This window comes from Oreochromis niloticus, linkage group LG6, assembly GCF_001858045.2.
Source record: "Oreochromis niloticus isolate F11D_XX linkage group LG6, O_niloticus_UMD_NMBU, whole genome shotgun sequence".
Classification (NCBI taxonomy): domain Eukaryota; kingdom Metazoa; phylum Chordata; class Actinopteri; order Cichliformes; family Cichlidae; genus Oreochromis; species Oreochromis niloticus.
In genome coordinates this window covers 32293052-32320182 of record NC_031971.2, presented here as the reverse complement: position 1 = coordinate 32320182, position 27131 = coordinate 32293052, and the positions used below count along the sequence as shown (strand labels likewise).

Genomic DNA, 27131 nt, shown 5'->3' with positions numbered 1-27131 from the left:
ATGAACAAAGCAGTTACTAGTTTGTGCTTTAAGATAACATTTAATAATATATACTACTAAGAACTACTCGATAGATTTGACATAAAAGTTTAATATCTCTAGATGAAGGAACAAAAAAACTCTTTTGATGTTGGACTCACAGGTAATGAAACTGTACAAGTAAAGTAGGGAGTAAACTTTTTTCCCCTTGTTTTTGGAAGTACTGCTTAATTTAATATTCATTTAATATTATTATATTGTCAGTGATGCACTTATGAGAGTAAAATAAGATCAGAACCTGCTTATCCTCCTGTAATATCTGCCCACAGCTCCACTGATGTGACCACACCATTTTGTGAGGGGCATGCCACACCCCTGCTCTCACTCCTCAGCACGCCAAAAACTCAAACATATTAAAAATCTATCCAGGTGGCATCCCAGCATCCCACAGAGTAGTAGTTATTTTTATTTTAAAAATCCATAGCTCCACCTGAGTTGAAATAATCTGCTATTATTAGAAAAAATCAGAACTACTGAGCATTCTTACAAAGTGCTTTTTTATTGCTTCATAGACTTCAGGTATCCTTCTGAAATTTTCAGATTGTTGTGCTTGTGGAAATGCTGATGTAGCTTTGGGGGCAACGTAAACAGGAATTCTTATTATGTCATAAATTTAATGGGTCACTGAAAGCCTCCCACACTGACAGATGCAAGGTTTCTCTCTTGTGTGGGTATGCCGTGTCTTCAGATTTGTTGACTGGGTAAAACTCTTTTCACACTCATCACAAGAATTGTGTTTTTCTTCACTCAGGCTATACAGATAAATATTAAAATTGCATAAATGACTGAAGCTTTTCCAACGCTGGTCACAGACGTGTGGTTTATCTTCAGCTGAGCTGAGCGGATCCAGCTGCCCTTGAGTAAAATCCACCCCACTCTCATCAGGATGTTTGTCGGGGATGTTTCATGTCTGGTTCTATTAAGCAAGAAGAGATGCACTGAGTAACAATAATCTGAGAACATATTTGATTTGAATAATTTAGTTATTATTTTAATAATACTTCCTAATTAAAAATAATTAGATGTCCTGATGGAAATAATAATTTGAAATATCAGAAGAGTGAAGTGGGGTGAGCTTTTTTGTCAGGTGTCCTTGTCAAATACACATCCATTTGTCCTTTTGCTCCTGAGTTATTATGTTGGATAATGACCACAACATTGTTACTCACTTTGTATGAGCACAGTTTGATAACAGTATGGCTTCATTTACAGTTTTAGCCAGAGCACCAACGTGGTTAAAATTTAGATCCTCCCACAAAGTGTTGAGCAAACATCATGCTAATTCACCTCATGGATGCAAGAGAAACAATATTGAATACATGTATACCAACACACAGCTCAAACTGTCCGAAAGCTCTTCTATGATTGGTTCATATGCTTCCAGTTTTGGCTGTTGATAGGCACTTTGAGGTTAGAGGAGCATTACAATAATATCAGTGGTTCCTCTTCAGCTTTCTTTGATGCCATGTTTTCTCCTTATCTAATTTCTCAGGTTAAAGTGATTCACCTCTATCCGTGGTACACAGTTTACTGCTGGTGTAATTCTGCTCTTGTTCCACCAAACTCCATCAGCGAATCAGCTCTGACCTACATAAAGATAACAAGTTAGATAAAGCTATCCAAATATAGCCGTAAAAACTACAGGGTGGGCCATTTATATGGATACACCGTAATAACATGGGAATGGTTGGCGATATTAAAGTCCTGTTTGTGGCACATTAGTATATGTGAGGGGGCAAACTCCTCAAGATGGGTGGTGACCATGGTGGCCATTTAGAAGTCGGCCATCTTGGATACAACTTTTGTTTTTTCAATAGGAAGAGGGCCATGTGACACATCAAACTTATTGGTAATGTCACAAGAAAAACAATGGTGTGCTTGGTTTCAACGTAACTTTATTCTTTCATGAGTTATTTACAAGTTTCTGACCACTTATAAAATGTGTTCAATGTGCTGCCCATTGTGTTGGATTGCCAATGCAACCCTCTTCTCCCACTCTTCACACACTGATAGCAACACCGCAGGAGAAATGCCAGCACAGGCATCCAGTATCCATAGTTTCAGGTGCTGCACATCTCGTATCTTCACACCATAGACAACTGCCTTCAGATGACCCCAAAGATAAAAGTCTAAGGGGGTCAGATCGGGAGACCTTGGGGGCCATTCAACTGGCCCACGATGACCAATCCACTTTCCAGGAAACTGTTCATCTAGGAATGCTTGGACCTGGCACTCATAATGTGGTGGTGCACCATCTTGCTGGAAAAACTCAGGGAACGTGCCAGCTTCAGTGCATAAATCATCATGTAGCAATTTCAAATATCCAGTGGCCTTTAGGTTTCCATTGATGAAGAATGGACCCACTATCGTTGTACCCCATATACCACACCAAACCATCACTTTTGTTGTTCCAACAGTCTTGGAGGGATCCATCCAATGTGGGTTAGTGTCAGACCAATAGCGGTGGTTTTGTTTGTTAACTTCACCATTCACATAAAAGTTTGCCTCATCACTGAACAAAATCTTCTGAGTGAACTGAGGGTCCTGTTCCAATTTTTATTTTGCCCATTCTGCAAATTCTGTGCGCCGATCTGGGTCATCCTCGGTGAGATGCTGCAGTAGCTGGAGTTTGTAAGGCTGCCATTTGTGAGTAGCTAATTCCCGCCGAAGGGATGTTCGACTAATGCCACTCTCCAGTGACATGCGGCAAGTGCTACACTGTGGGCTCTTGCTAACAAAATGCTTAGCAAGCATTTTGCTAACTGTAGCATGGGAGATGGGTGGTCTCGTAGGGTGTCTTGCATTGAAATCTGCTGCAATGACCCGGTTACTGCGTTCACCAGATATCAACACAATTTCGATCCACTCCTCACGTGTTAACCTCTTAGAATAGAATAGAATAGAATAGAATAGAATAGAATAGAATTCAACTTTATTGTCATTGCACATGTCACAGGTACAGGGCAATGAAATGCAGTTTGCATCCATCCAGAAAGTGCTTTAGCCGTGATATAGATATATTACAATATAAATTAGCAATAATAGAGATGTGTAAGTATATTACAGAAATGGGTCTATTATGGTATGTTATAATGTACACAGTGTGAAGTATGTTATGAATATTCTATAACTATAAGTATGTACAGGCTGTAGTGAGTACAAGCTATGTACAGGCTATGAACAGGATATAAATATGAAATAAAAACTATACAGAAATCTGAGATATACAGTTATACAGAATGTGAACTATGTAAGTTATAAACAGTTGTGGGATTAAAAATTATCGTATGTACAGAATGATTATCTACACAGAACTATACAGTAGTGGTAAAGTGCTAGTGGTTGTGGGTGTGTGTATGTTCAGTCCATGAGTTTAACGTGGGTCAGATGTCAGGAGGCAGAGTTCAGGAGTCTGACAGCTGTGGGGAAGAAGCTGTTCCGGTACCTGGTAGTCTTAGTCCGGAGGCTCCTGTAGCGCCTCCCAGAGGGCAGGAGGGTGAAGAGTCTATGTGATGGGTGACTGGGGTCTCTGATGATTTTCCCAGCCCTTTTCAGACACCGCTTCCTGTAGATGTCCTTTATGGCAGGAAGTGGTGCTCCGGCGATGCGCTGGGCAGTTTTCACGACCCTCTGCAACGCCTTCCGGTCCGAGGCAGAGCAGTTCCCGTACCAGACTGTTATACAGTTGGTCAGGATGCTCTCGATGGTGCAGCGATAGAAGTTCACCAGGATGTCTGAGGACAGGTGGTTCTTCCTCAGAGTCCTCAAGAAGAAGAGGCGCTGGTGAGCCTTCTTGACCAGCTTGGAGCAGTTGGTCGTCCAGGTGAGATCCTCGGAGATGTGGACTCCCAGGAACTTGAAGCTGCTCACACGCTCCACAGCCATCCCCTTAATGTGGATGGGTGGATGTGGGTCAGCATTCCTCCTGTAGTCCACGATGAGCTCCTTAGTCTTCTCGGTGTTAAGCAGCAGGTTGTTTGTGTCGCACCACTCAGCCAGACGATCCACCTCCTCCCTGTAGGCGGCCTCGTCGTTGTCACTGATGAGGCCAATCACCGTGGTGTCATCTGCAAACTTAATGATGGTGTTGGAACCATCAGCAGGTCTGCAGTCGTGGGTGAAGAGGGAGTAGAGGAAAGGGCTCATCACACAGCCCTGTGGTACACCGGTGTTCATTGTGATTGTTGATGAGCAGCGGTTATCCAGCCGGACATGTTGGGGGCGGTTGGTCAGGAAGTCCAGTAACCATTTGCAGATGAGGGAACTGATGCCCAGGGCTGTCAGTTTCCTGATGAGTTGTGAGGGGTGGATTGTGTTGAATGCTGAACTGAAGTCTATAAACAGCATTCTGGCGTAGGTGTTGTTGTTGTCCAGGTGTGAGAGGACAGAGTGCAGTGCGATGGAGACTGCATCCTCTGTGCTCCTGTTCTGGCGGTATGCAAATTGGTGGGGGTCCAGGGTGGGGGGAAGACAGGATTTGAAGTGTGCTAAGACCAGCTGCTCTAAGCACTTAGTGATGATGGGGGTGAGGGCTACTGGGCGGTAGTCATTGAGGCTAGATGGGTTGGAGTTTTTGGGTATCGGGACGATGGAGGTGGATTTGAAGCAGGCCGGTACCACAGCGTGGGCCAAGGACAGGTTGAATATGTCTGTGAGCACTCCTGCAAGCTCCCCAGAACACGCTCTGAGAACACGCCCGGGGATACCATCAGGACCTGCAGCCTTGTGGACATTGATCCTGCTCAGCACCGCTCCTACATCGGTGGGGAGAGAGTCAGAGGTTGGTGGTCTGGCGTCATGTCTGTTATGGTTGTGGTTGTGGGGTTCCCTCGCTCAAAACGAGCATAAAAGTTGTTGAGCTCGTTGAGGAAGGAGGCATCAGAGGATGTGGGGGAGGGTTTGGTGGTCCTGTAGTCTGTAATGGTCTGGAGTCCTTGCCACATGCGTCGGGGGTTGGAGTTGGAGAAGTGTTCTTCGACATGTCAATGGCTGTGAACAAAGAGAAACTTGTAAATAACTCATGAAAGAATAAAGTTACGTTGAAACCAAGCACACCATTGTTTTTCTTGTGACATTACCAATAAGTTTGATGTGTCACATGGCCCTCTTCCTATTGAAAAAACAAAAGTTGTATCCAAGATGGCCGACTTCTAAATGGCCACCATGGTCACCACCCATCTTGAGGAGTTTGCCCCCTCACATATACTAATGTGCCACAAACAGGACTTTAATATCACCAACCAGTCTCATTTTATTACGGTGTATCCATATAAATGGCCCACCCTGTACAATGATAAGAATTAAGAGTTATTACCAAAATACATGAATGAATAATCACATATTCAGCTTTAAACATTAGCTTGGAAAAAGAAATACTTGTAAGCAGCAATAAGAAAGATAGTAGGATGCCACTGGGATGACTGTAGATGTAATTTATAATCTGATCTCTGAGTGAGCAGCACAACACACCAAAGTGGAGATTGTATACAAGGATGTATACAGGGATACATGATACACAGTAACTTGTTTTAATGTAACCTTGCCAGTATTGATGTGTTCTAATTTAGTAGCAGATTGTTTTTACATACACAACTGAGAGGTTTCTGCCTATGTCACACAAAAGAACAAATAGCAGTATATTATTATTATTATCAAGTGTGTGTATTTACAAAGAAAGCAGACTAGCTCATGCTAGTGCAGTGAATCGTTACAATGTCATCCTTGATAACCTTTTCTTAAATAACATAAATTTATGATAAATTCTGAAAGAAAACCTGGCAGGTAGGAAATAATTAACTTTGGAATATTTATTTTGTTCCATCAACATATAGTTGGTTTAGGTTTTGGTTTAGAGTCTGATTAGCATGCAATGTTAAACAACACATGAACAACAATTCAACAGTTTTAAAATAGGCTGAGCAGGCAAATAAGGCTTCCAGTGAAAAATAATCCTAGAATATTTAAGTTATAAACAAATATACAAAAGATTTTAATACATGTACCACACTGTTACATAATGATGCATTTCTTGATGCCTAATTACAAAAGCAAAAAAACCCGAACAACACCCCCCCCCCCAAAAAAAACAAACAAAAACAAAAAACAAAAAACAAAAACAAAACAAAAAAACGTTTTTTCGCTCTGCAATCACACTCCCTAAGCACTTCCGGGATCGATTTACCCTGCATGAATCACGTGATGACGTGACTCGCCATTCAACGGCTCTGGTATAGCCGTAAAGTGCAATGCGCGTTGCTATTGGAGACGCAATATAGGAAGTAAATTCCTCTGCCTGCGAATCTTGTTTTGGGAACTCGAAGAAAAGGCAGAAATATATCTGTCGCCGTAAATTTGGTCTGCTGTTTCTCACCTGGATCCGATTTTAACCGTCAACCCGTGAGGCTGTAACGCTAACGTTTAACTCCGTTAATCTAAGCAGGTAAACAGCCCGTGTGAAGCTGTGGGTCTAGCTGTTAGCTGACATAAATATAGAAGCTAACTGCATATTAGATAATAGAAGTTGTTTGATTTATTACGCCACATTGCCCTTGAGGCTGATAGCGAAGTGTACCGACTCAGGTGTACTAAATAACTCTTGAGTCATTCATTATTTTTGTATATTTTACTCCAAGGAGTCAGAGTTGTATTTGTTTTAACTTTACTGTATATCTATTAGTTTCCCTTTTGGGGTAATTTACTGTCATCCTGTTTGTGCGTTCCCTTTTAGGTATTAAAAGTCAATGAGTCGCAGTCGCAACCCAGCTCCTCGGGGTCAAGGGGCGGCCCGAGCCAAACAGGTAATTACCCTCCATGTCTGATAACTGTAAAATTTACGTGTCGCAAGCAGGCAGGACTCTGAAGCCGCTCCTCCTATCTGTCTGTCTGTGTCACAGATGGGGCTGCTCCTTGACCTGTCTCCGGATGGCGGCATGGATGATGAGGGAAATGATGATGAGCTGGAGGCAGAGTTACTCAATCTGGTGGGAGGAAGTAAGGGAGGAAGAGCACAAGGGAAGAAAGGTGACGGGAGAGGTGAGGATGACACACTTCTGGCACATTAAACCCTCTTTCTTTCTCATTCATGTCCTAATGTTTAAACTGACATTTTCCTTATATCACAAAGAGCAGTTGACATTATGTGCACATGTCTGCCTCTTCTCTTCAGCTCCTGTTCCCATGGCTGAAATTGAGCGAATGGCAGCTCTGTGTATGAAAGATCTAGATGATGACGACATGGGGGACGATGATTTGGATGACGAAGATCTGTTGGTAATGGACACAAACAGACACAAACATAACCGTTTCAGGGACTAAACAGTTAACTGACCTTTTCCTTTCTGCACATAGGCAGAACTGAATGATGTTCTGGAGGATGATGAGGAGCATACTCCTGCTCCAACTCCACCTACCGCTACACCAACAGCTCCTAAAACTAGTGTCACCTCACACCCCTCACCTCCTGCTGCTCCCAGTGGTGCAACTGGGTTGGAGTCACGGCTCCTCGAGCGCATTGAAATGTATCAGACCGCCATTTCCAACGCCAAGGCTGCAGGCGAGACTAGCAAAGTTCGAAGATATGAACGCGGGCTGAAGGTAAAGCAAACGGGCAGAAACGCATCTTATAGGATGTGAAGCCTTGTGTACATACTTTTGTCTTTATTTAGAGTCTTCAAGTTTTCATTTACTGCTCAGATCAAACTTTATGTTTGTGGTAAATGGCCTGTATTTGTATAGCGCTTTACTAGTCCCTAAGGACCCCAAAGCGCTTTACACAACCAGTCATCCACCCATTCACACACACATTCACACACATGTTTATGGGGGTTTTTTCTTCCACCTTAGACTCTACAGTCCATGCTAACATCTGCCAGGAAAGGAAAACCAGTCAATGAAGAAGAGATGCCTCCACCTGTTGCTCTCGGCGGAAAGTCGGATGCCCCAGCCCAGCCTGAAGTGGTTAAAGACCGGGAGGTGCCCAAGCCTGTGCTGGTCCCTCCCCCTCCCACCAATCAGAAACCTCAGAGGGAAGCTGACCCGACACCTCTGAACACTAAGCCAACGCGTTTGATCCCTCCCCAAAAGCCAGCTGCTGCCATGACTCCGGAAACACCTGCCATCTCCCCCCTCACACCCAGCCAGCCTGATGCTCATCACTCAGGTAAACACATTATGTGAATTATACTGTTTATTAGAAGCGTATAAAAGTAAATACAGGGTCATAGTGCAGGTTAATCAGATTAGCATCCATACTCAAAAGAATTGAATAATATTTGGTCATTTAAATCATTGCACTAAACAACATTGCATAAAAGATTAATTGATTGATTTGCGTTGTTTTGTTTTTTTCCTTCTGCAGATCCTTACTTCTGTTTCAGTTTGAGAGAAGCTTTCTTTCCTTTATTAAGATTAAAATACACGTGGGATTTTTTTTTCACTTCTGATCAGACAATACATTTTCTCTAACTTCTGTAATTGACGACACCTTTTTAATAAATGCCTCACAATGTGATCTCACAGCAAAAAGGTTCTTGGTTCAGATCCCCTGGTCAGTGGCTTTTCTGCGTGCAGTTTGCATGTAGTTCTTTTGTCTCCTTGCTCCCACTGTCAGACATACAGTACATGCTCGGTTAATGAGTGACTCTAAACTGGCTGTAGGTGTGGATGACAGTGCGTTGTCTTTCTCTTCGAGTTAGCCCTGTGATGCCCACAGTGCACCACTCTACCTCTCAGTCCTGTAGCAGCTGGGATAGGTTTTAGAGACATACAGTGGCTTGCAAAAGTATTCGGCCCCCTTGAACTTTCCCACATTTTGTCACATTACAGCCACCAACACGAATCAATTTTATTGGAATTCCAGGTGAAAGACCAATACAAAGTGGTGTACACGTGAGAAGTGGAACGAAAATCATACATGATTCCAAACATTTTTTACAAATAAATAACTGAAAAGTGGGGTGTGCGTAATTATTCAGCCCCCTGAGTCAATACTTTGTAGAACCACCTTTTGCTGCAATTCCAGCTGCCAGTCTTTTAGGGTATGTCTCTACCAGCTTTGCACATCTAGAGACTGAAATCCTTGCCCATTCTTCTTTGCAAAACAGCTCCAGCTCAGTCAGGTTAGATGGACAGCGTTTGTGAACAGCAGTTTTCAGATCTTGCCACAGATTCTCGATTGGATTTAGATCTGGACTTTGACTGGGCCATTCTAACACATGGATATGTTTTGTTTTAAACCATTCCATTGTTGCCCTGGCTTTATGTTTAGGGTCGTTGTCCTGCTGGAAGGTGAACCTCCGCCCCAGTCTCAAGTCTTTTGCAGACTCCAAGAGGTTTTCTTCCAAGATTGCCCTGTATTTGGCTCCATCCATCTTCCCATCAACTCTGACCAGCTTCCCTGTCCCTGCTGAAGAGAAGCACCCCCAGAGCATGATGTTGCCACCACCATATTTGACAGTGGGGATGGTGTGTTCAGAGTGATGTGCAGTGTTAGTTTTCCGCCACACATAGCGTTTTGCATTTTGGCCAAAAAGTTCCATTTTGGTCTCATCTGACCAGAGCACCTTCTTCCACATGTTTGCTGTGTCCCCCACATGGCTTGTGGCAAACTGCAAATGAGACTTTTTATGGTTTTCTTTTAACAATGGCTTTCTTCTTGCCACTCTTCCATAAAGGCCAACTTTGTGCAGTGCACGACTAATAGTTGTCCTATGGACAGATTCCCCCACCTGAGCTGTAGATCTCTGCAGCTCGTCCAGAGTCACCATGGGCCTCTTGGCTGCATTTCTGATCAGCGCTCTCCTTGTTCGGCCTGTGAGTTTAGGTGGACGGCCTTGTCTTGGTAGGTTTACAGTTGTGCCATACTCCTTCCATTTCTGGATGATGGCTTGAACAGTGCTCCGTGGGATGTTCAAGGCTTGGGAAATCTTTTTGTAGCCTAAGCCTGCTTTAAATTTCTCAATAACTTTATCCCTGACCTGTCTGGTGTGTTCTTTGGACTTCATGGTGTTGTTGCTCCCAATATTCTCTTAGACAACCTCTGAGGCCGTCACAGGGCAGTTGTGGAGCTGTTTTGCAAAGAAGAATGGGCAAGGATTTCAGTCTGTAGATGTGCAAAGCTGGTAGAGACATACCCTAAAAGACTGGCAGCTGGAATTGCAGCAAAAGGTGGTTCTACAAAGTATTGACTCAGGGGGCTGAATAATTACGCACACCCCACTTTGCAGTTATTTATTTGTAAAAAATGTTTGAAATCATGTATGATTTTCGTTCCACTTCTCACGTGTACACCACTTTGTGTTGGTCTTTCACGTGGAATTCCAATAACATTGATTCATGTTTGTGGCTGTAATGTGACAAAATGTGGAAAAGTTCAAGGGGGCCGAATACTTTTGCAAGCCACTGTACAAAAGCTTCAGACCCGGTGACATCGTCTTGGCATAAGACATGACCCTTATTTATATAAGCGGTTAAAGAGATCGATGGACGCTTAACTGACAACATATATTATAATTTATGCTGCTCTGACAAGTAGCGTGTCTGCTAACTAAATGTTACTGTAATGCTAGACCAACTGGTTATTTGGTTTAGTCTTATATTTTTTTTTCGCCCTCACATGACTATGTCTTCTTCACGCAGAGGCGAAACAGGCAGTGTTGACCAGACAGAGGGATTATAAGGTGGCTGCCATACACGCCAAACAGAGCGGCAACATCGACCAGGCCAAACAGCACTACCTCACTGCCAAGGTAACACAGCTGATGTCAGCCACGTCGTTGGAGTAAGAGTGTGTGTGTGTGTGTGTGGTTGTAGTGTGAGGATTTTTCATAGTTTGTTTTAACAGCGCTGCTCTTGATTTATGCAGAACCTCGATGTGATACTGGAGGCGCTGGACCGGGGCGAACCAGTAGACCTGAGCTCACTGCCTCCTCCACCTGGTCAGTGGTTAAAGGAAAACTTTACCTTGAGATTTTTAGTTTTAAATGCTCATTCATGCACTCACTATAGTGCTAACAGTTTCCTTTAATAAAATTAAATAAAGGCCCATTAAAAAAAAAAATTAGCTTAAAAAAAACGTCCAGTTTATAAGCTCCACACTCTAACACACGTCATCTTTACTTAATTGAGATGTTATGTATGTTCATGTCACATATTTTTTTTCCGCACATGTGCCAGAGTCTCACTCGAATTTTGCTTGTTCTTTGGCGCAAATTTTCTGAGCTGACAGACTTGATTTTAAGAAAGCCAATCACACAAGCATCATTTAAAACATTTTTATATTTATTCAGGTGCAAAGTGCTTTACAAGTAATGGAGATGTGAAAGAGTTTCAGAGACTAATTCAAAACAAAAACCATAAAAACAGCACGGCTGATTAAGGACTGTATATTAAAAAAAAAACTGTTTCACTGTAATCCTTAAAAGCAAGAGTTACATCATCAAGTCTTTGGATTAAGTTCTATCGTATATTCTTTGGTCGAGAAACTTCTATGCCACGGTCTCTACATTGTACCAAAAAACTGTCTTGGATTCGATAATCATGTTCAAACAGGGTTTAATGTGTTCTTCATAATTAGTTACAATCCTAACCTGTGTCCACTTCTCCACCGTCTGCAGGAGACGTAATAACAGAGCAAAGTGCACCTCCTCAATCTTCTTCTAAACCTGACCCCCCTGCTGCTCCTGCTGCTCCTGCGCCCACGCAGGTGGCCAGTGCGGGTAAGATTCCAGGAGTCCCAGTCCTTCACTTTAACCAAAAAGTATGATGAAGTGATTTTAAATAAAAAAGTCATGTTAAAATAAAGTTATGTACGTTTCTGTCTGTTTGTGCCTTCTGAAGACCTGCCTGCTCCCAAAAGTTTGGCCGAAGCCCTGCAGCAGAGGTTGGACATATACAGGTCAGCAGCAGAGGGAGCTAAGAGCAAAGGGGACGATCGCAAGGCCCGTATGCATCAGCGCATTATGAAGGTACACACAAATATTGTGGCACATGTGTTTGCTTGTTTTTTCCAAATAAACTCTATGCTCAGTGAAACTAAAAGAAACAAGACATTAAAACATTTTTAGCTATTACAGCTTTTTTTTTTTTTTTTTAAACTAATTCCTGGGTTTTGTGCTTGGATTGGAATGGAAATGCTTTTGTGTGCTTTCATATATTCAATTTCAAAATATATGTATGTATATATATTATAGGTCTTGCAAAACTTAAGTAATATTAATGGCTTAATGTTCACTCTTAACAGCAATATCAGGACGCCATCAAAGCTCACAAAGCTGGCCGACCTGTTAACTTATCTGATCTACCCGTGCCACCAGGTAAGTTTTGAGTTCATGTGTGTCTTGAGATTTTGCTCAGAGTTGACGTGTGAGGCTTCTTCATGGGTGTGTGTGGGTTTTGTTATTTGCTCCAGGCTGTCCACCGCTTCAGGGCACAGAGGGTGGTCAGCAGAACTTCATGGGTGTCCTGGAAACAGCAATGAAAATAGCAAACCAGGATGCAGACGCAGAAGATGAGGAAGAGGATGAGCAAGAAGAAGCTGCCAAGGTAAAAAGAAGAATGGAAAAAAAAAACTAATTCAGGGACTGCCAAACGGCCAAATTGTGATTTTTGCTGCCAAGAAATCTGATTGTTTTTGCACCAAGCCAAAAAAAAAAAATGCTTTATTGTCTCCCATAATAGCTTCTGCAACTTCTGTGGCAGATTATTCAGTCATTGTTTTCTCTACTGCACCTTCTGCTCATTGCATCATTTTTGGGCTTGTTAACAAGTTTATTAATAGCAGTAATAATATACACAAACACTTTAAGGTAAATCAGTTTATTCACACACCATTTGTTAAAATATATTATAAATCAAACTCACAGATGTATTAAGCTGTATCTTGTACCCTTGAAATCTGTTCTTGTGTTCATTTCATTTGCTATTGATCCAAACCTCTGCAGGCTGTGGTGCGTCCACCTGTCCAGAAAGCAAAGTCTCCAGCTCCTCAGGCTCCTGCAGGCTCCTCAACTCCGAAACTGGGAGCTAAAGGTGAGTTTCAAATGTGGGTGTGTGTAAGAGGGGCATGTGCATGTATCATGCGAGGTGTTTGAGTGTTACACAACACTGAAGCGTTGTTATACTGCAAGGCTTATGACCCATTTATGCTCACCGTTCTCGCTCTCACAAAAGGCACTATATGAAAAAAGTGACTAACCAATATCAGATTTCATTGTGACCTGGTCTCAGTCCTCAACTTACTTGCATGTGCAAAAGAAGAAGATGGCACTCATTTTGCTGTTGCAGAGCAGTAAACATGGAGCACGCCTGAGTCAGCGTTTACACTTTTGCCTGTGTGCAGTAGAAGTCAGCAAACTTGTGACTGGACAAAGAAGACGAGGCTAAAGAGAGACAACACTTCACTTTTGGCTTTTTGTGCTAAGTCTTCACAGAGGTGTACGCAGTTGGAGCCAGGAGTGGTTGGATCGTGATGCAAATGGCTTCAGTAAAACAAATTTCATCCGAAAAGTTCAGGATGTAAAAATGACACTTATTTCAAGCAAGTGATGAATCAGTTTTTACTGTTCAGACTGAGTTTGCAGTGCGAAGAGAATCAGACCTGTATCTGATTCAGCACCACACACTGTTCAACCCAATATGTGACATAAACAATGTGTGGTCAAGAACTGAGTCACAGATAAGCTGAAATAAACTTTTTCTAACGGTGTGAACGTGGCATACAGTAAGTTTCACTTATTTTTCTCTAATTATCTTTGTAGCCCAGCAGCAATTGGATTTCCTGTTGCTAAGGCGACAAGCTTTCATGCGTGCGGCACTGCGCTCCAAAAATATGAAGGTAATCTTTTTACTTCCCAGCTTATTTTCTTTGTTTTTGTGTTAGATGCATACAGTGCCATCTTTAAAGTGATGCAGATGTTTTTAGCACAGCTGTCTGTGATGTTATTGGAATTCCAAACATTTGTTGTATTTTTCATTGATGCACCTGTTGTAGGACATGACAGGAGCAGCACAGCACCTCAGACATGCCAAAGGACTGGACGCCATGATCACTGCTGCAAAGTCTGGCCTACCTGTTGACATCACCAAGGTTATAAATACATTTTCTATATATTAGTAATCATCGCTTGCCCTATGGTAGCTAGGATAGGTTCCAGAACCCCCACGACCCTGAATTGGGGGTGGATGGGTAATACTCAGGATGATCTTGAGCAAGGGTGTCAAATTCAGTTTCAGTAAGTGCCACACCGGGAAATAAGAGTCATGTCGACGGTGAGACATCTGTAGTTTGTCAGGCTTTGATGGTCATGTAACCTGCATATACCACATAACCTCATCAAACCTCACTTAAACTCTCAACTAGTCAACACAAAAAGCTGCACAGCCATTCTGATAGTTTTACAACAAGCAGATGACTCATAACCTGTTTCATAAGCTTGAATATGATGGACACTCACAATAAGTGGCATATTTACACGTATTTGGAAAAGGCTCTCATAGCTTGTTTTACTGGCTGGGATGTGACAATATAGTGGCAGCATTGGAAAAATTTTTTATCCTTTTTTAATTTTAAAAATTGTTTGATCATGTGGGTTACCTGTACTATGCAGCATAACCTTCTGGCACAAACTTGACTAAGCACACACTAATCACATAGCTCGAAAAGTCAGTTTTCGCCTGTAGTTACATGCCTCTTTTCAACTTGCCAATATTTTGCCTCCATACTCAGCTTGTGGTTCCATGTCTCTGCTGGGAGAAAAAAAATACTGCACGTTTATATTCTTTAAAAACACCAATTATCTCACAGTGAATGGAAACGCAGGCCTGTCTTAACACTTCATGAAGAAATTCTCTGTCTCACACCTCTGTTAAAGTTGGCTTTGTGTGCACTTCTTTGTTTGCTGGTTGGTTAGCTTGCAGGTGCTCTTCTCTTTTTAGTTTGGCATGTCCACTGGGCGTGTCACTGTGCATACCTCAGCTACAAGTAAACAGGAAAAATTTACTAAAAACCTGAAATGATACGCAGATTGGTTGTATTATGCGAAAATACTTTATATTAAACGAGTTGCACATATGTGACATGTTTGTGTGTGTGTGCGTGTTTGCTGCACAGGTTGTCACGGCAGCAGGAGCTGAATGTGTGAGGTGTGTTAACACAATGTGACGGAAATAGAAGATGATAGGAAGGAGAGACAGGGTGAAATCAAAACACCTGGTCTCACCTTCTGTGTGCGTGCGTGTGTGTGTGTGTGTGTGTGTGTGTGTGTGTGTGTGTGTGTGCTGCGCGCGCATATTTTCAGCATCATTACACTATTCATATTTCATGTCTGTGCCAGTTGTCCCCTAAGATTGTGATTCATTTTTGCCTCACTTTTATTTGACTTCCTGCATATAACTCATTTATTTATTTCTCACTCTGTCCCCTCATGTGTTAACCAAGAATATTATGCTTGTGCTTCTGTTTGTTTGTCACACAAGTGTAAAAACAGACAGACAGGAAACAAAGTAACAGCTGATTAGAGTTTGATCCAAGTTGAACATGGGGTTTTCAAAGATGTGTTGTAACTCATAACAGAATATTTGTATTAAATCAGTTACATTTTTAATTGAGTTGGTCCTGGTAACTCTCCAATTGTCTTTATTATTATTATTTGTTTGTTTGTATTTCTCCTTCACAACAGATTCCCAGTCTTCCAGTAAATGAGGAGGACTACACCCTGGCTCGTTCCCGTACCTCTCCTTCTTCTCGTACCACAAGCGAGCAGTACCATAACCTCATGGATCACTTGAAAAAGCAGTACGAGGTTAAGATGCACCTTTCCCTCATCTTTATGCTACATTTTATCTGAAAAAGCACCTTCTTGATGTCCACCTTATATACCGATGTTAATGTCAGTGTTAGTGCTAGTTACGGTTATTATTTACGAAATGTTCATACATTTTGTGATTGCGATTCTTAAACAGACAAATCACAGTTGTCCTTTATTTTGTTGTCCTCGCCTACAGTATGTTCTCTCACACACACACAACACGCCCTCTTTTGTTCTCTCTCCATGAACAGAAATGTCTGGGCCTCTCCCAGCAATTCACAAACACGGGAAACGTGGCTGAGGCTTTAAAGTAAGAAACTTTTTTGTTTTAGTTTTATAACTGTGGGATTTTTTTGCAGTCATGTTGGAGCTTAACATTGAAAAGATCACTGTTTACCTCAAAGGCATCAACACCAACTTCTATAACAGACCTGGTTGTGATTAGATTAAGTATAAATTCCCCTTTTCACAAAATTTGTTATTCAGTCTCAGTAAAAATCTGAAATCCAGAAAAATGGTATTATGACTCAGATTAATGTAGTTTTTCTTCATTTTAATGAATGTATGTAATGAATCTGAGAATTTCTGTAGTTCTTAATTATTTTGTCAGCATGCACACAGTGATTTTAGCTATCTTTATATATCGTGTACCTCTTTATAATATTTGCAGTGTAATGTTCTTATCACACTGTGTAGTTTTCTTCAAAGATTCCTTTTCAGAAATTTCAACATTTAACCTTTGAGAATTGTACATTAAACCTTTTTCTCATCTTCAGAGGGTTTGTCCTGCTTCCTCGTTTTTCTGGCATGGTTTGAAAAATCTTGTCATGTCCTAGAAAATTTGTATTTATTTTTACAGATGATGCACAGAGTGTTTTGTAATCATGGATTTTCAAATGCAGTGATATATGTGTTGGTCTCAGGAAATAGAGATGTTCAGCTGTGCAGTTATTGAACTTGTTGTATTTCAGTACCAGGCAAGACCAAGATGTGTGTAGATGTGTAGACATGGAAATGCATAAAAAAAATCTAACTAAAAAAAATAAATAAATATTTTTTTGTCACACAGATCTAAAAATCATGGCTCTGTGTCTCACCCAGGTCTGAGAAGTTACTTGGGGAGACCATGAAGTACATAGAGATTCTAAAGAGCGCCTACACAAAGGGTCATCCAGTCCCCAAGTGCCACACAGAGGAGAGAACCTTCAACTCTATCAAGTCAGTAGCAAACATTCAGAATACAGATTCATTCATAATAAACACCATCGCAAGTCACTCAGTTTGTCTGTTGGTCCACCACTTTGGTCCAGAAGGATTTCCATTAATCTTTCATGGTCTCCTCTGGCCAAACGTTACCTGATTTTTCTTCTAGTTACAGTGTTGCCAAGTTCTGCTGCGCTCTGTTAACATTATCCTTATTTTATTTAACTATCAAATTTTCAGCTCAGTTTATATCTTAGTAACATCTTACATGGCCTGACTGGAGATCAAGTCTCGTTAAGAGCATTAGGAAAATTAGAAAAGAAAAAAGTAACCAACTCTGTTTGTAGCTGGATTAGATTAGTTAGATTATATATTTTGTTTTTTGGTTGTTGTTGTTTTTTTTTTAAATGGCTGATTTAAGCCATGTTTTTTATTCATTTTTAAGGCTGATGTATTTGACAAATGACAAATACATCTTCCTTAAAAACCTAATACAAGTCAGCCTGCAGTATAATGACCAACATGTTGTTAATTAATGTAATTCATCCATCCAGAGGACGCCTATGATAAAGAGTGCTAATCGTCTGTATAACTTTTTGTTACTCATCTTATGGCATTATGTCAATGCCTGCTGAAAAAGGAAAATCTGTCAGTCAGTCAATTAAGCCGTGGTTCATCAAACTGTCACTTTTATTGTGTATTTTTTAAAACGTTATAATCAAGATGTTTTGACTCTATGAGGCTTGTCCTTTATATTTAATTTTCTACTCGTGCATGAGCTGTTTAATTTTGAAAGCAAATGATTGAACATTAAAGGTAGTGCTTTTCCTGACTGGAGTGATGGATGACTCAGAGTGACTCATTGTGACTCACTCTGCCTCTGCTCCAGTGTCATACAGAGCTAACAGCTAAGTGACTGTGGCGGTGACTCATTCATCAGTTAATTGTTTGCCTCTCCATGATGCTGACTGATGCTGACTGTCACTTTTGAAGCTGTTTCTGAATGGTGTTTTTTATGTTTGTTTGTTTGTTGTTTTTTTGCGCCGCAGGATCAACCCCAACCTGACACTCAATGACCTGATACTGTACATCACCCGAGGCATCAACCTCCCAGCTCCCTCTGGTATTGAAGTCATCCTCATCTTTGAAATTACCAGGCAGTAATCTGTCAGATTGCTGTGCACTGACACCTAGCTTCTCTCTCCCCACAGGTGTCTCTGCTAATGATCTGGATGCCAGTGTAAAATTTGAGTTTCCTTTTCCCAGCGCGGTGAGAATCTTTCACATTCACTCGCTGCGGATGTTTCAATCCGTGTATTTACATATGTGCATTAATGAATTCTGTGTGTGTGTGTGTGTGTGTGTAGGAGGAGGCTCAGAGGGACAAAACCAACACAGTAAAGAACACCAGCAGTCCAGAGTTTAAAGAGACTTTCAGACTCAACATCAGCCGCGGCCACAGGGCCTTTAAACGAGTCATACAATCCAAGGGAATCAAGTTTGAAATCATCCACAAGGGGTAAAACGCAGCAGCTTCAGTAGAAAAAAAAAAAAGAGAATATGCTTCCATATCGGTGTGTTTTGTTTTTTTTCCCTTGTTGTAGCTTCTGTAAGTTGTATTCTCTGCTGTGTTTACAGAGGCCTGTTTAAGAATGACAAAGTAGTGGGAACTGCTCAGCTGAAGCTAGAAGGTCTAGAAAATCACTGTGAAATCAGAGAGATCTTAGAGGTGAGTGTTGATTACGCGTGCGAGCACCCACACATGTTGAGAGGAGGTTTAACTGCGCGCGTTTATGTTTTTTGTAGGTGATGGATGGACGTAAAACTACAGGTGGCAAGCTGGAGGTGAGGGTGAAGATCAGAGAGCCTCTGTCAGGCGTCGAGCTGCATCCAGTGAAGGAGAAGTGGCTGACTCTCGAACCAGTCTCCACGCCTCCAGAGAAACAAAAGGAACGGGTGAGTAGGGTTATCAATTAAACTGACCCGCCTTTGTCTTTGGACTGAAACACGTCAAGCTCAGGCAGGGACATACACGGGACTTCCATGTGTGATGTAAACTGTGCAAAACACTGAGCCAAAGTGCTGCCTCACAAACTGGATGTTCATATGTGTCAGAACAGAAGTGTGAAGTCAGTCAGTATAAACAAAGTGTCTGGTGGCTGATCAAATAGTGTCTGAAACCACATCTATTTTAAAACTGGTGATCTACCAATAACATCCCACTTCACGCAGCGATTTTGTAGGTACAAGAGTGTACAAGATTTTAGTGTCTTCACAAGTTGTCTTTATTCTTCACGCAATTACTTTATGAACTCAAGTGCTAGTGGTTCTTTGGCACAGGAGAAATTGGCAAACACTTGAATGCATACTGCTGCATAATGTTTAGTCAGAGTGGCAACAACGTGAAAGCCTTTCAGGAAAAACGAGGACTACAGCGATATCTTCATCTGAACAATTGTCGTGTTTCACTGCTTTCTGTGAAACGGTTTTCACACGTGAATTTCAGACAGTTTCAAAAGAATCAGGTGGGGAAATTTTCCGTAGTTTTACTTTCTCACATGGAAAAAACAGCAGGAAATTGGATTCTTTCAAAATATAGACAGTTCTATGCAGTTCAAGTCATAGAGCTGCCTGGGTAGAATTACAGAAGCCAGGATGCATGATCCCATAAATGCAGCAGATTTATGGAGTGGAAATGCAAGAAATCTATTTGAAAAGCACAAAATAGGAAAACAAAATGGCTGTGATTGGAGTAAAATGGTAAATGGCCTGTATTTGTATAGCGGTTTACTTAGTCCCTATGGACCCTAAAGCGCTTTACACTACATTCAGTCATCCACCCATTCACACACACATTCACACACTGGTGATGGCAAGCTACATTGTAGCCACAGCTGCCCTGGGGCGCACTGACAGAGGCGAGGCTGCTGGACACTGGCGCCACCGGGCCCTCTGACCACCACCAGTAGGCAACGGGTGAAGTGTCTTGCCCAAGGACACAACGACCGAGACTGTTGGAGTAGTTTATTAAACATGGCTCCACAAAAGAAGGAAAACAAATGAGAAGCATGTACTTTTCCGGCAAATTATTGCTTTTTGTTATTAGTTGTTTTTCTTACGTAATGTTTTCAACCAGGTTGTTTGAGGTGCGACTGGCACTCTTGTAATTACATTAGCTCATTGTGTCATCTTCTGCTGCGATGATTCAATGAAGCCTGACGTGAGTGTTAATACATTTGTGGGCTTTTTGTAAAATATGTGCTACATTTAAATAGAAATGACAAACAGTGTTGCTTTAAAACTCACTCAAACGCTCGACTTTAGGCATCTTGATTTATTTTATTTTTTTCCCTTTCTTCTTCATGTTTGGGTCTCTTAATCTCTTACTGATGCTTGTAGTCTTCAGTCACAAGCTGAGAATCTGCTGGTTTCTCTGCATATAGTTTGAAGACTAGGAGGGACAGAGCTTTTCAGTTGGTGGCATCAGGGCTTTACAACACTACAATTACATTTAGCTGACTCTGGACTCTTTTAAGAACCAGTTAAAACACTTTTTTTTTTATTCAGCCAGGCTTTTTTACTGATTTTAATTCATTCTGTATCTTTTATTTTATTTTTTTTAGGACAATTAATGTTTATTCTATTTTGTTTGTGTACACTGCCTTGCAACCACTTGTCTGTGAAAAGCATTTTTAAATAAATTATGCTTATTTATTATTATTACTCATGGTTTAAACTGTTTAAACTGGAATCTATTTCACCAACAATTACAAACAAAGTTGAAACAGAATAGTGACAAAGATTTGAATTTAAGGACTCTGAGCATGCTGGAAAGCAAATCGTCAGTCCAGTAGCTGTACCAGCTTTAGTAGTAGTAGTAGTCTTTCTCACTGTCAGTAGCCAGAAGAAGCAAAAAGCATTGCTCACATCGTAGCAGACGGCGGGCTGTTCACTCACATTAAGTGCAGCCAGTACCTTTCAGATGTGTTTGGACTGCAAACTTGTTTGTTTTGAGTGTAAGCCAGCCTGCCGGTCAGATTAGGGGTAAATAAAGGTAGGCATTACGAAAACTAGCAATGCACAAGTCAAATAACCTGATTTTCATAAACCTGGGTGAAAATGAGTCAGTTGCCCAAGAAATCTGAGAAATGCTCTGGTCTGCTTGTTTAGGCTCCATCTCCTCGGTCCAAACCGAGACATGATGGAAACGGCAGGAGCAGCTCGGATCAGCCTGCATCTCCTCGGTCTAAACCAAAACACGAGGCGAGCAGCAGGAGCGGTCACTCCAGCAGCTCTCCTCCACAGTACAAACTCCACAGCTTCAGCCTCCTCAACTACGACAAGGAGCGGCTGGAGAGGAAGGTAATACTGCGTGTTCATGCGGCCCGAGCCGACCCACAACATGCACTACACTGATGCTTACAATGGCCCGAAGGTGCGAAGGTCTCGTCACTCATTACGCTTGTCTCTCAGATTACAGACTACAGAAAGAACAAGCGGGAACCCCCGTCTGACCTCACCCATCAGCACAAAGAGGTCACACACCGACTGCAGTGGCAGAAAGCGCAGCTGGAACGAGCCTCTCCTGCCATGCTCACAGGTAACACACACACACACACACACACACACACACACACACACACACACACACACATATCTCTGACTTTTGAACGTGTGCTTTTACCCCTCCCTAAAATCTTAGCCTCACTCAGTTTTGGAACAACTTGACCAAAACAGGAAAGTCTTTTGTCAACAGCATCTATGTAGAGCTGTCCAGGTCCTCAAAGTATTAGCTGATAGCAGCACACAGCTCCATCACAGCCATGAAGGGGAATAGGGACCACCACTACAGCCTAGAATTGTTTCAGCTAAATGGAACAGTTTTTGTCATTTCTACTCCGTATACCACAATATTAGATATTAGATTCAGATTCAGTTGCTGCTTGTTTGTGAGTCTTTGCATTCACAAACTATTTAATAACTGAAAAGCTCCTTTGGGTTAGACTGTCCCATTTGTTTGCCTTGCGTTTCATTATTCGTTTGCACTGTGAAGTCGGATCAGTTTTACAGCATTTGGCTGAATCTGAGCAGAGCCCTGTGCACTTCAGAATTGATCCTGCAAAACTACAAAAAAAATATTTTGTCAAAAAAACGCATTGATCTAACTTTTAAATTATTACAGTGATGTACGTCAGGTTATGGATGCAACAACATCTCTGCAGCTTCTCTTTTGCCAGGCAGGTTTTGTGGCAGCTTTAATTTTGGCAGTAATTCAGTCTGATAGATGCATCAAATTGGCACTCGAGTCATAAATTGAGGATCCCCCTCTGTGGAGAAAGTAAAAGTAGTCTTATTATTAAGGATTATTAAAGGTTTCCTGCTGCTGTCACTGTCTCTGCATCTCAGAGAAACTCTATCTGCATTTGGCAGTGTCCCTCAGAGTGGTTGGTTGGTCGGTTAGTTAGTTGGTTAGTTGTGGGCTTTGCTGTCCTTGTTGCTGCTGTGTCAGTCTCTTGATGTGTGTGATTGAGCTGCCACTCCAGAGATCCTGTGGTGGAGGCTGCTGCATCGAGGGGCGATGAGTTGCCCTTGCGTATAACTTTACCCAAAGCCCAGGCAGAAACGAGCTGTTTTATGGTTACTGGTTTATTTGTTCCAAATCCACTGAGGAAAGCAAACACAGGAATCATTGGCTGAATACGAAAAGAGAATTAGCTTTGAGTAATGAGATGTCTCTGTATAACTGTCCAACTCAAGAGTACATAGGTGGCAGCGCTTCCTTATAGGCTTACAGTTGTAGCTTAAGAACAGACTCACTGCTCACAGAAAAGCTTATGAACAAAATACTATAACATATATATAAAAAAGAATGCATAAATAACAAATGCAGCATAACTATTTCTCAAATATGGGATTTGAAAAAAATCTGAAAATCAGTATGATGGCAAAAACTGAGCCTAAATCGCAGGTCGGGATGAATCGTTTCCCCATCACTTGTTTTTGTTTTCTTGCAAAAAATTCATTCTCTTTAAGATGATGATGAAAAATCATGTAAGTCACTTTTTCCTTCACCACATGTGCAGAATATGAAAACGTGCTGCAACGCTTCGTTCAAGGACTTTCTGAGTCTGTGAAAAAATACTCCAGCCAAGGAAACCGGGTGAGTGCAGGGTCAGGGTATGGCCAGGTGTGTGTGTGTGTGTGTGTCTGTGTGTGTGTGTGTGTGTGTGTGTGTGTGTGTGTGTGTGTGTGTGTGTGTGTGTGTGTGTGTCTGTGTGTGTGTTGTAGCGTGAAAACTTTTTTTTATTCTCCTTATGTAGGACGCTGCCAAGGATGCACTGGGCAGGTTGAAGATGGTTGAGAATGAGGTAAGGCTTGCTGTATCGCAGCTGTTGTGTAATTGTCATGTGTATATAAAAGCAGTTTATTCAGTGTGTTTACACCTTCTCTCTGCTCCAGCTGGAATCGCTGAAGAGGAAACGCACTGGATGAGAGCAGAATAAGGAGTGGAGCCTTGGCTGGAGTACTGTTCTCTCTCTCTCTCTCTTTCTCTCTCTCTCTCTCTCTCTCTCTCTCCCTCTCTCTCCCTTTCTCTCATACACACTCATATACCAAACGCTACAGTGGGTACGATAAGCACCTTTAGCATGATTCAGTGCTGCAAAACAACTGCATGAGCTAAACTGCTAATTCAGTCAGTTGTTCCTTTAGCTTGTGTCATATGTGGTTAGTTACCTGCCACAATAACCTAACAAACGGCTGCAACCACCAAGCAGACGGCAATTAAAAACACATCCAAATGTGTAAAGAGGGAGATGCATTTGCACTTAAACAAGACAAACACTACAGGAAACTGCTTCTAAAGAATGGCTTTACAGACTTTACTGGTATTCTATTTTGTTTTGGGGTTTTTTGTTTTTTCCCAACTTTCCTGTGACAATTCTTGATGAAGTAATCTGCCAGAAGACTTGGATGTTTTACATTCGGCACCGGCTTTTGGTGTCTACAGATGACCAAAAATATGTGTGTGTGAAGGTGTGTGTGTGTGTGTGTGTGTGTGTGTTTGTCCACGCACTCTTAGGTGTGTTTAACCAGTGAACTAGAGTTTTTTTTTTAACCTTTTTCCCTGTATTTTATGTGTGTAATGAGCTTAATCTAATCTGTCTGCTCCAGTGTTCACAGATTACAGTAATCTGCTCCGTTTGGAGTGCTGTGATACGGGAATAAAAAAAAAACAACAAAAAAACGGGGCTTCGGGGTGCAGCAGCCTACATCCCATAATAAGGGATTAGTGTTTATGTCACCAAAGAGGCGACTACATCAGACGTAGAGTCGCCTCTGGGGGCTGGGAAGAGGGGTTTTAACAGCGAGCCATGAATGTGGTAGAAGCTTAGCCTCGCTAAGAGATTGCTGCGTCTTCATCAGCTGTTTCTTCTTTGTCGTCTTCGTCATCTTATTTTCCTCGCACCCTTTCCTTTCAAGATTATTCTTGATTAATAGGCTGCCCTACTCAGAATCTGTTTAAACTCTTAAACAATATGAAGCCCGCTGTGCTGTCACTTAGTTTAAAACAGTTTAGAGCTGCTGCGTCAGAGTGCTTTTTCCCCACAGATTGTGGTGGATGCAAAAACAGAATTTGTCCCATTGAGCTCTCCAGTGGCAGCACAGTGGATACTGAAAAATCTACCCACAGGAAGGCGGCCCGATACGTGTCAGTATGGCTGAGTAATTGCTCATTTCTGTCTCAGTTCTCCCACAGACACCTGTGTCATCATCATCTTCCTCTCTGCCTTCACTTCTTTTTGGAGAATGAAGTCAAGGGGACAAAATACAGATAAAACCACTTAAACTTTGACACGCTGACAGAGGTGGGCAGATTGCAACGATCAGAATGATTTGCCACAACACCACAAGATGTACAAAAAATAATAATAATCCAACAAATGTGCGCTGCTATGTATTCTGAGATCTGAGCAGATGTTTGGTGTGCTAACCTGACAGTAGCTCCTGTTCCACGTTGATTGCATCCAGCCGGGATGTAGCAGACTACTTTAAGTGAGCCTTATTGTGCATTTTGTGTTTGAATCCTCAATATTAACGATGTCTGGTAACTCCAGTTAATAGTTTTTCGGTCATGTGACACGTCAGATAATCATGTGTTCACGCTAATCCACTCACTGCTTCACTCCATTAGCAAATAATCCCGGTTAAAGTTGGCCTTCCACTGTGTGGTGACCCTTATGTAACACCCGTTGCCCCACTTTTTTTTTTTTTTTTTAATCAACAGAGGACATCTTTTGACTCTTTGTAAATGTTATGCGGATTTTGATCACCTCGTATTATTTTGTAGATAGACCGTAGCATTAGAACATCAGATTGCAGCATTAAACATGGCTTCAAATCTGTAAACGTGCTCCCTTTTCTTCTAGGTAATCGTTTGTGTCTTATTTAAATCTTTGTACGGCAGACTTTTAGAAAATAATCTTGAAGGCTCCTAAAACTCGAGCCAAGCAGGTCTGGATTAATGTCAGTGATGCATTTGTGCAGCAGTGTAGTTTAAGTACAAATTTATTTGTAAAGCTTTGGGCATTAAGAAAGATTTAAATAGAATCTGAGGATTACACAACTTAAGCAAATTTGAAGGTTCTGCTAATGGTTTTCATACTGTACACAGGGGCAGAGCCAAGGGGTGAACACAGCTGAAAGTCTGAACCACCTCTCTGTCCGGACCTTACAGTCAGCTGGTAATCTGTTAGAGGGGCTATGCATGTAAAAACTGTAGTAAACATGCGCCTGTTTGTTTCAGCAGAACCATTTTCTTTGACAATCAGCAGAGTTTCACATAAAAAACAAAATTCTTAAAGTCCTTATGGTGGACCTCTATAAGTTGTATAAGTTAATAATGAAACTGAATGACCAATATTTGGATATCAGTTTCTGGGTCGCCGGAAGTAATGGCCTCATGTTAGCAACACACAGAAAGAAAAGAAGCCCCCAATAACTGCTTATAACTTTTTTTAAAAAACGGACTAGTATTTAATTTTATTGTTCCCGTGTTCTGTTTTGTTTTTCCCGTGGATGAAACGCAAAGCTGACCTAAAATGATCAGAATAATATGAAAACAGAACATCTGTCCCAGGAGTGGGGTTCACAGAAAGACCAGCTCTAATGGAAAAAAGTGAGTAGGACTAAAACAACAACAACACAAAGATGTCGTTCCGATTAAAAGAAAAACATCTGAGTGCGACCGTGTAGCAGCTGCATGTGTGAGCCTGCACAAAAAGTGCAACTGCACACTGCCACCCCATCCCCACCTAGACCACCCCCACTTTTTTTTTTCTTTTAAATCCAGAGCTGTAACCCCGCGTCACCCCAAACACACAAACGCACTCCTGCCACATCACCCCACTCCCCAAATAACCTTGCGGCCTCTGAGGCTGACCTGTTGTCGTGGCAACAAGCTCATCAGCATTCAGTGTAGTAGGTGGATGGTCAGGACCCGGGTGGAGGGACATATTGTTAGTTTGTCCTGCTGGTGACTCACACTCCATTTCTGCATATACAACACACCACACACACACACACACACACTCCTGCTCACTCTCTTTTCATACAATTGTTTGGATCTCTGTCTTTATCCTGTTATTGATTTCATTTTAAAAAGTTTGGTCTAAGTTTTGTTATTTTTTTGTTGTTTTTTACTACTTTCTTCCTGATGAGTTGGGTAAATGTATCCATTTATTGTTGAAGCTGACATCTTTTTAAAATTTGCTAAGTCACGTAAGGGCAATCATTATAAATGTAATATTTATATTTGGTAAATATACGGCATAATATGCTCTGTCTCTTTTTTTTTTAAGTGAATGTCTTGATGATTGATGCAGTTTAAAATGGGAATGTGTGACGGCCTGATTCTTGAGGCTTTATTATCTTATGTATGAGGTTGGTGTTGACACGAATAAAGTGGTGAAACCGCAGTGAGTTCGTGTCATTATCAAGTCTATTATAGGTAAGTATAACACTAAAACACATGAAATGTAATAAAGCTAACTAAAATAAAATATAAATGCATTTTTTTGTCAAGAA

General features: G+C 41.5%; 1 protein-coding gene and 1 long non-coding RNA gene across 2 annotated transcripts; one reads left to right on the top strand and one right to left on the bottom strand.

Moving 5' to 3' along the window:
- Positions 1-523: 523 nt before the first annotated feature.
- Positions 524-7006, bottom strand: LOC112847157 (uncharacterized). Its single transcript, XR_003220537.1, has 3 exons — positions 6874-7006; positions 1547-1626; positions 524-955 (listed from the first exon to the last, which is right to left on the bottom strand). It is a non-coding gene; the product is annotated as an uncharacterized LOC112847157 (long non-coding RNA).
- On the top strand, positions 6274-27026 carry cc2d1a (coiled-coil and C2 domain containing 1A). The gene is made up of 28 exons (XM_005460547.4): positions 6274-6478; positions 6767-6836; positions 6933-7071; positions 7205-7308; positions 7387-7632; positions 7882-8197; positions 10675-10784; positions 10901-10973; positions 11652-11753; positions 11875-12002; positions 12278-12350; positions 12446-12579; positions 12978-13065; positions 13794-13870; positions 14027-14122; positions 15714-15836; positions 16094-16152; positions 16944-17060; positions 18095-18168; positions 18257-18315; positions 18413-18564; positions 18684-18774; positions 18852-19001; positions 21216-21407; positions 21519-21645; positions 23129-23205; positions 23366-23413; positions 23505-27026. Exons 2-28 carry the CDS (start codon positions 6780-6782, stop codon positions 23535-23537), a joined length of 3045 nt encoding a protein of 1014 aa, XP_005460604.1. The 5' UTR covers positions 6274-6478; positions 6767-6779; the 3' UTR covers positions 23538-27026.
- The last annotated feature ends 105 nt before the right edge of the window (positions 27027-27131 follow it).

Coding starts and splice junctions, on each gene's coding strand:
- cc2d1a (XM_005460547.4), top strand. CDS start 6,780: ATGAGTCGCAGTCGCAACCCAGCTCCTCGGGGTCAAGGGGCGGCCCGA. Junction 10,785..10,900: donor AGCACTACCTCACTGCCAAG/GTAACACAGCTG, acceptor TGATTTATGCAG/AACCTCGATGTGATACTGGA. Junction 21,408..21,518: donor AGGAGCGGCTGGAGAGGAAG/GTAATACTGCGT, acceptor CTTGTCTCTCAG/ATTACAGACTACAGAAAGAA.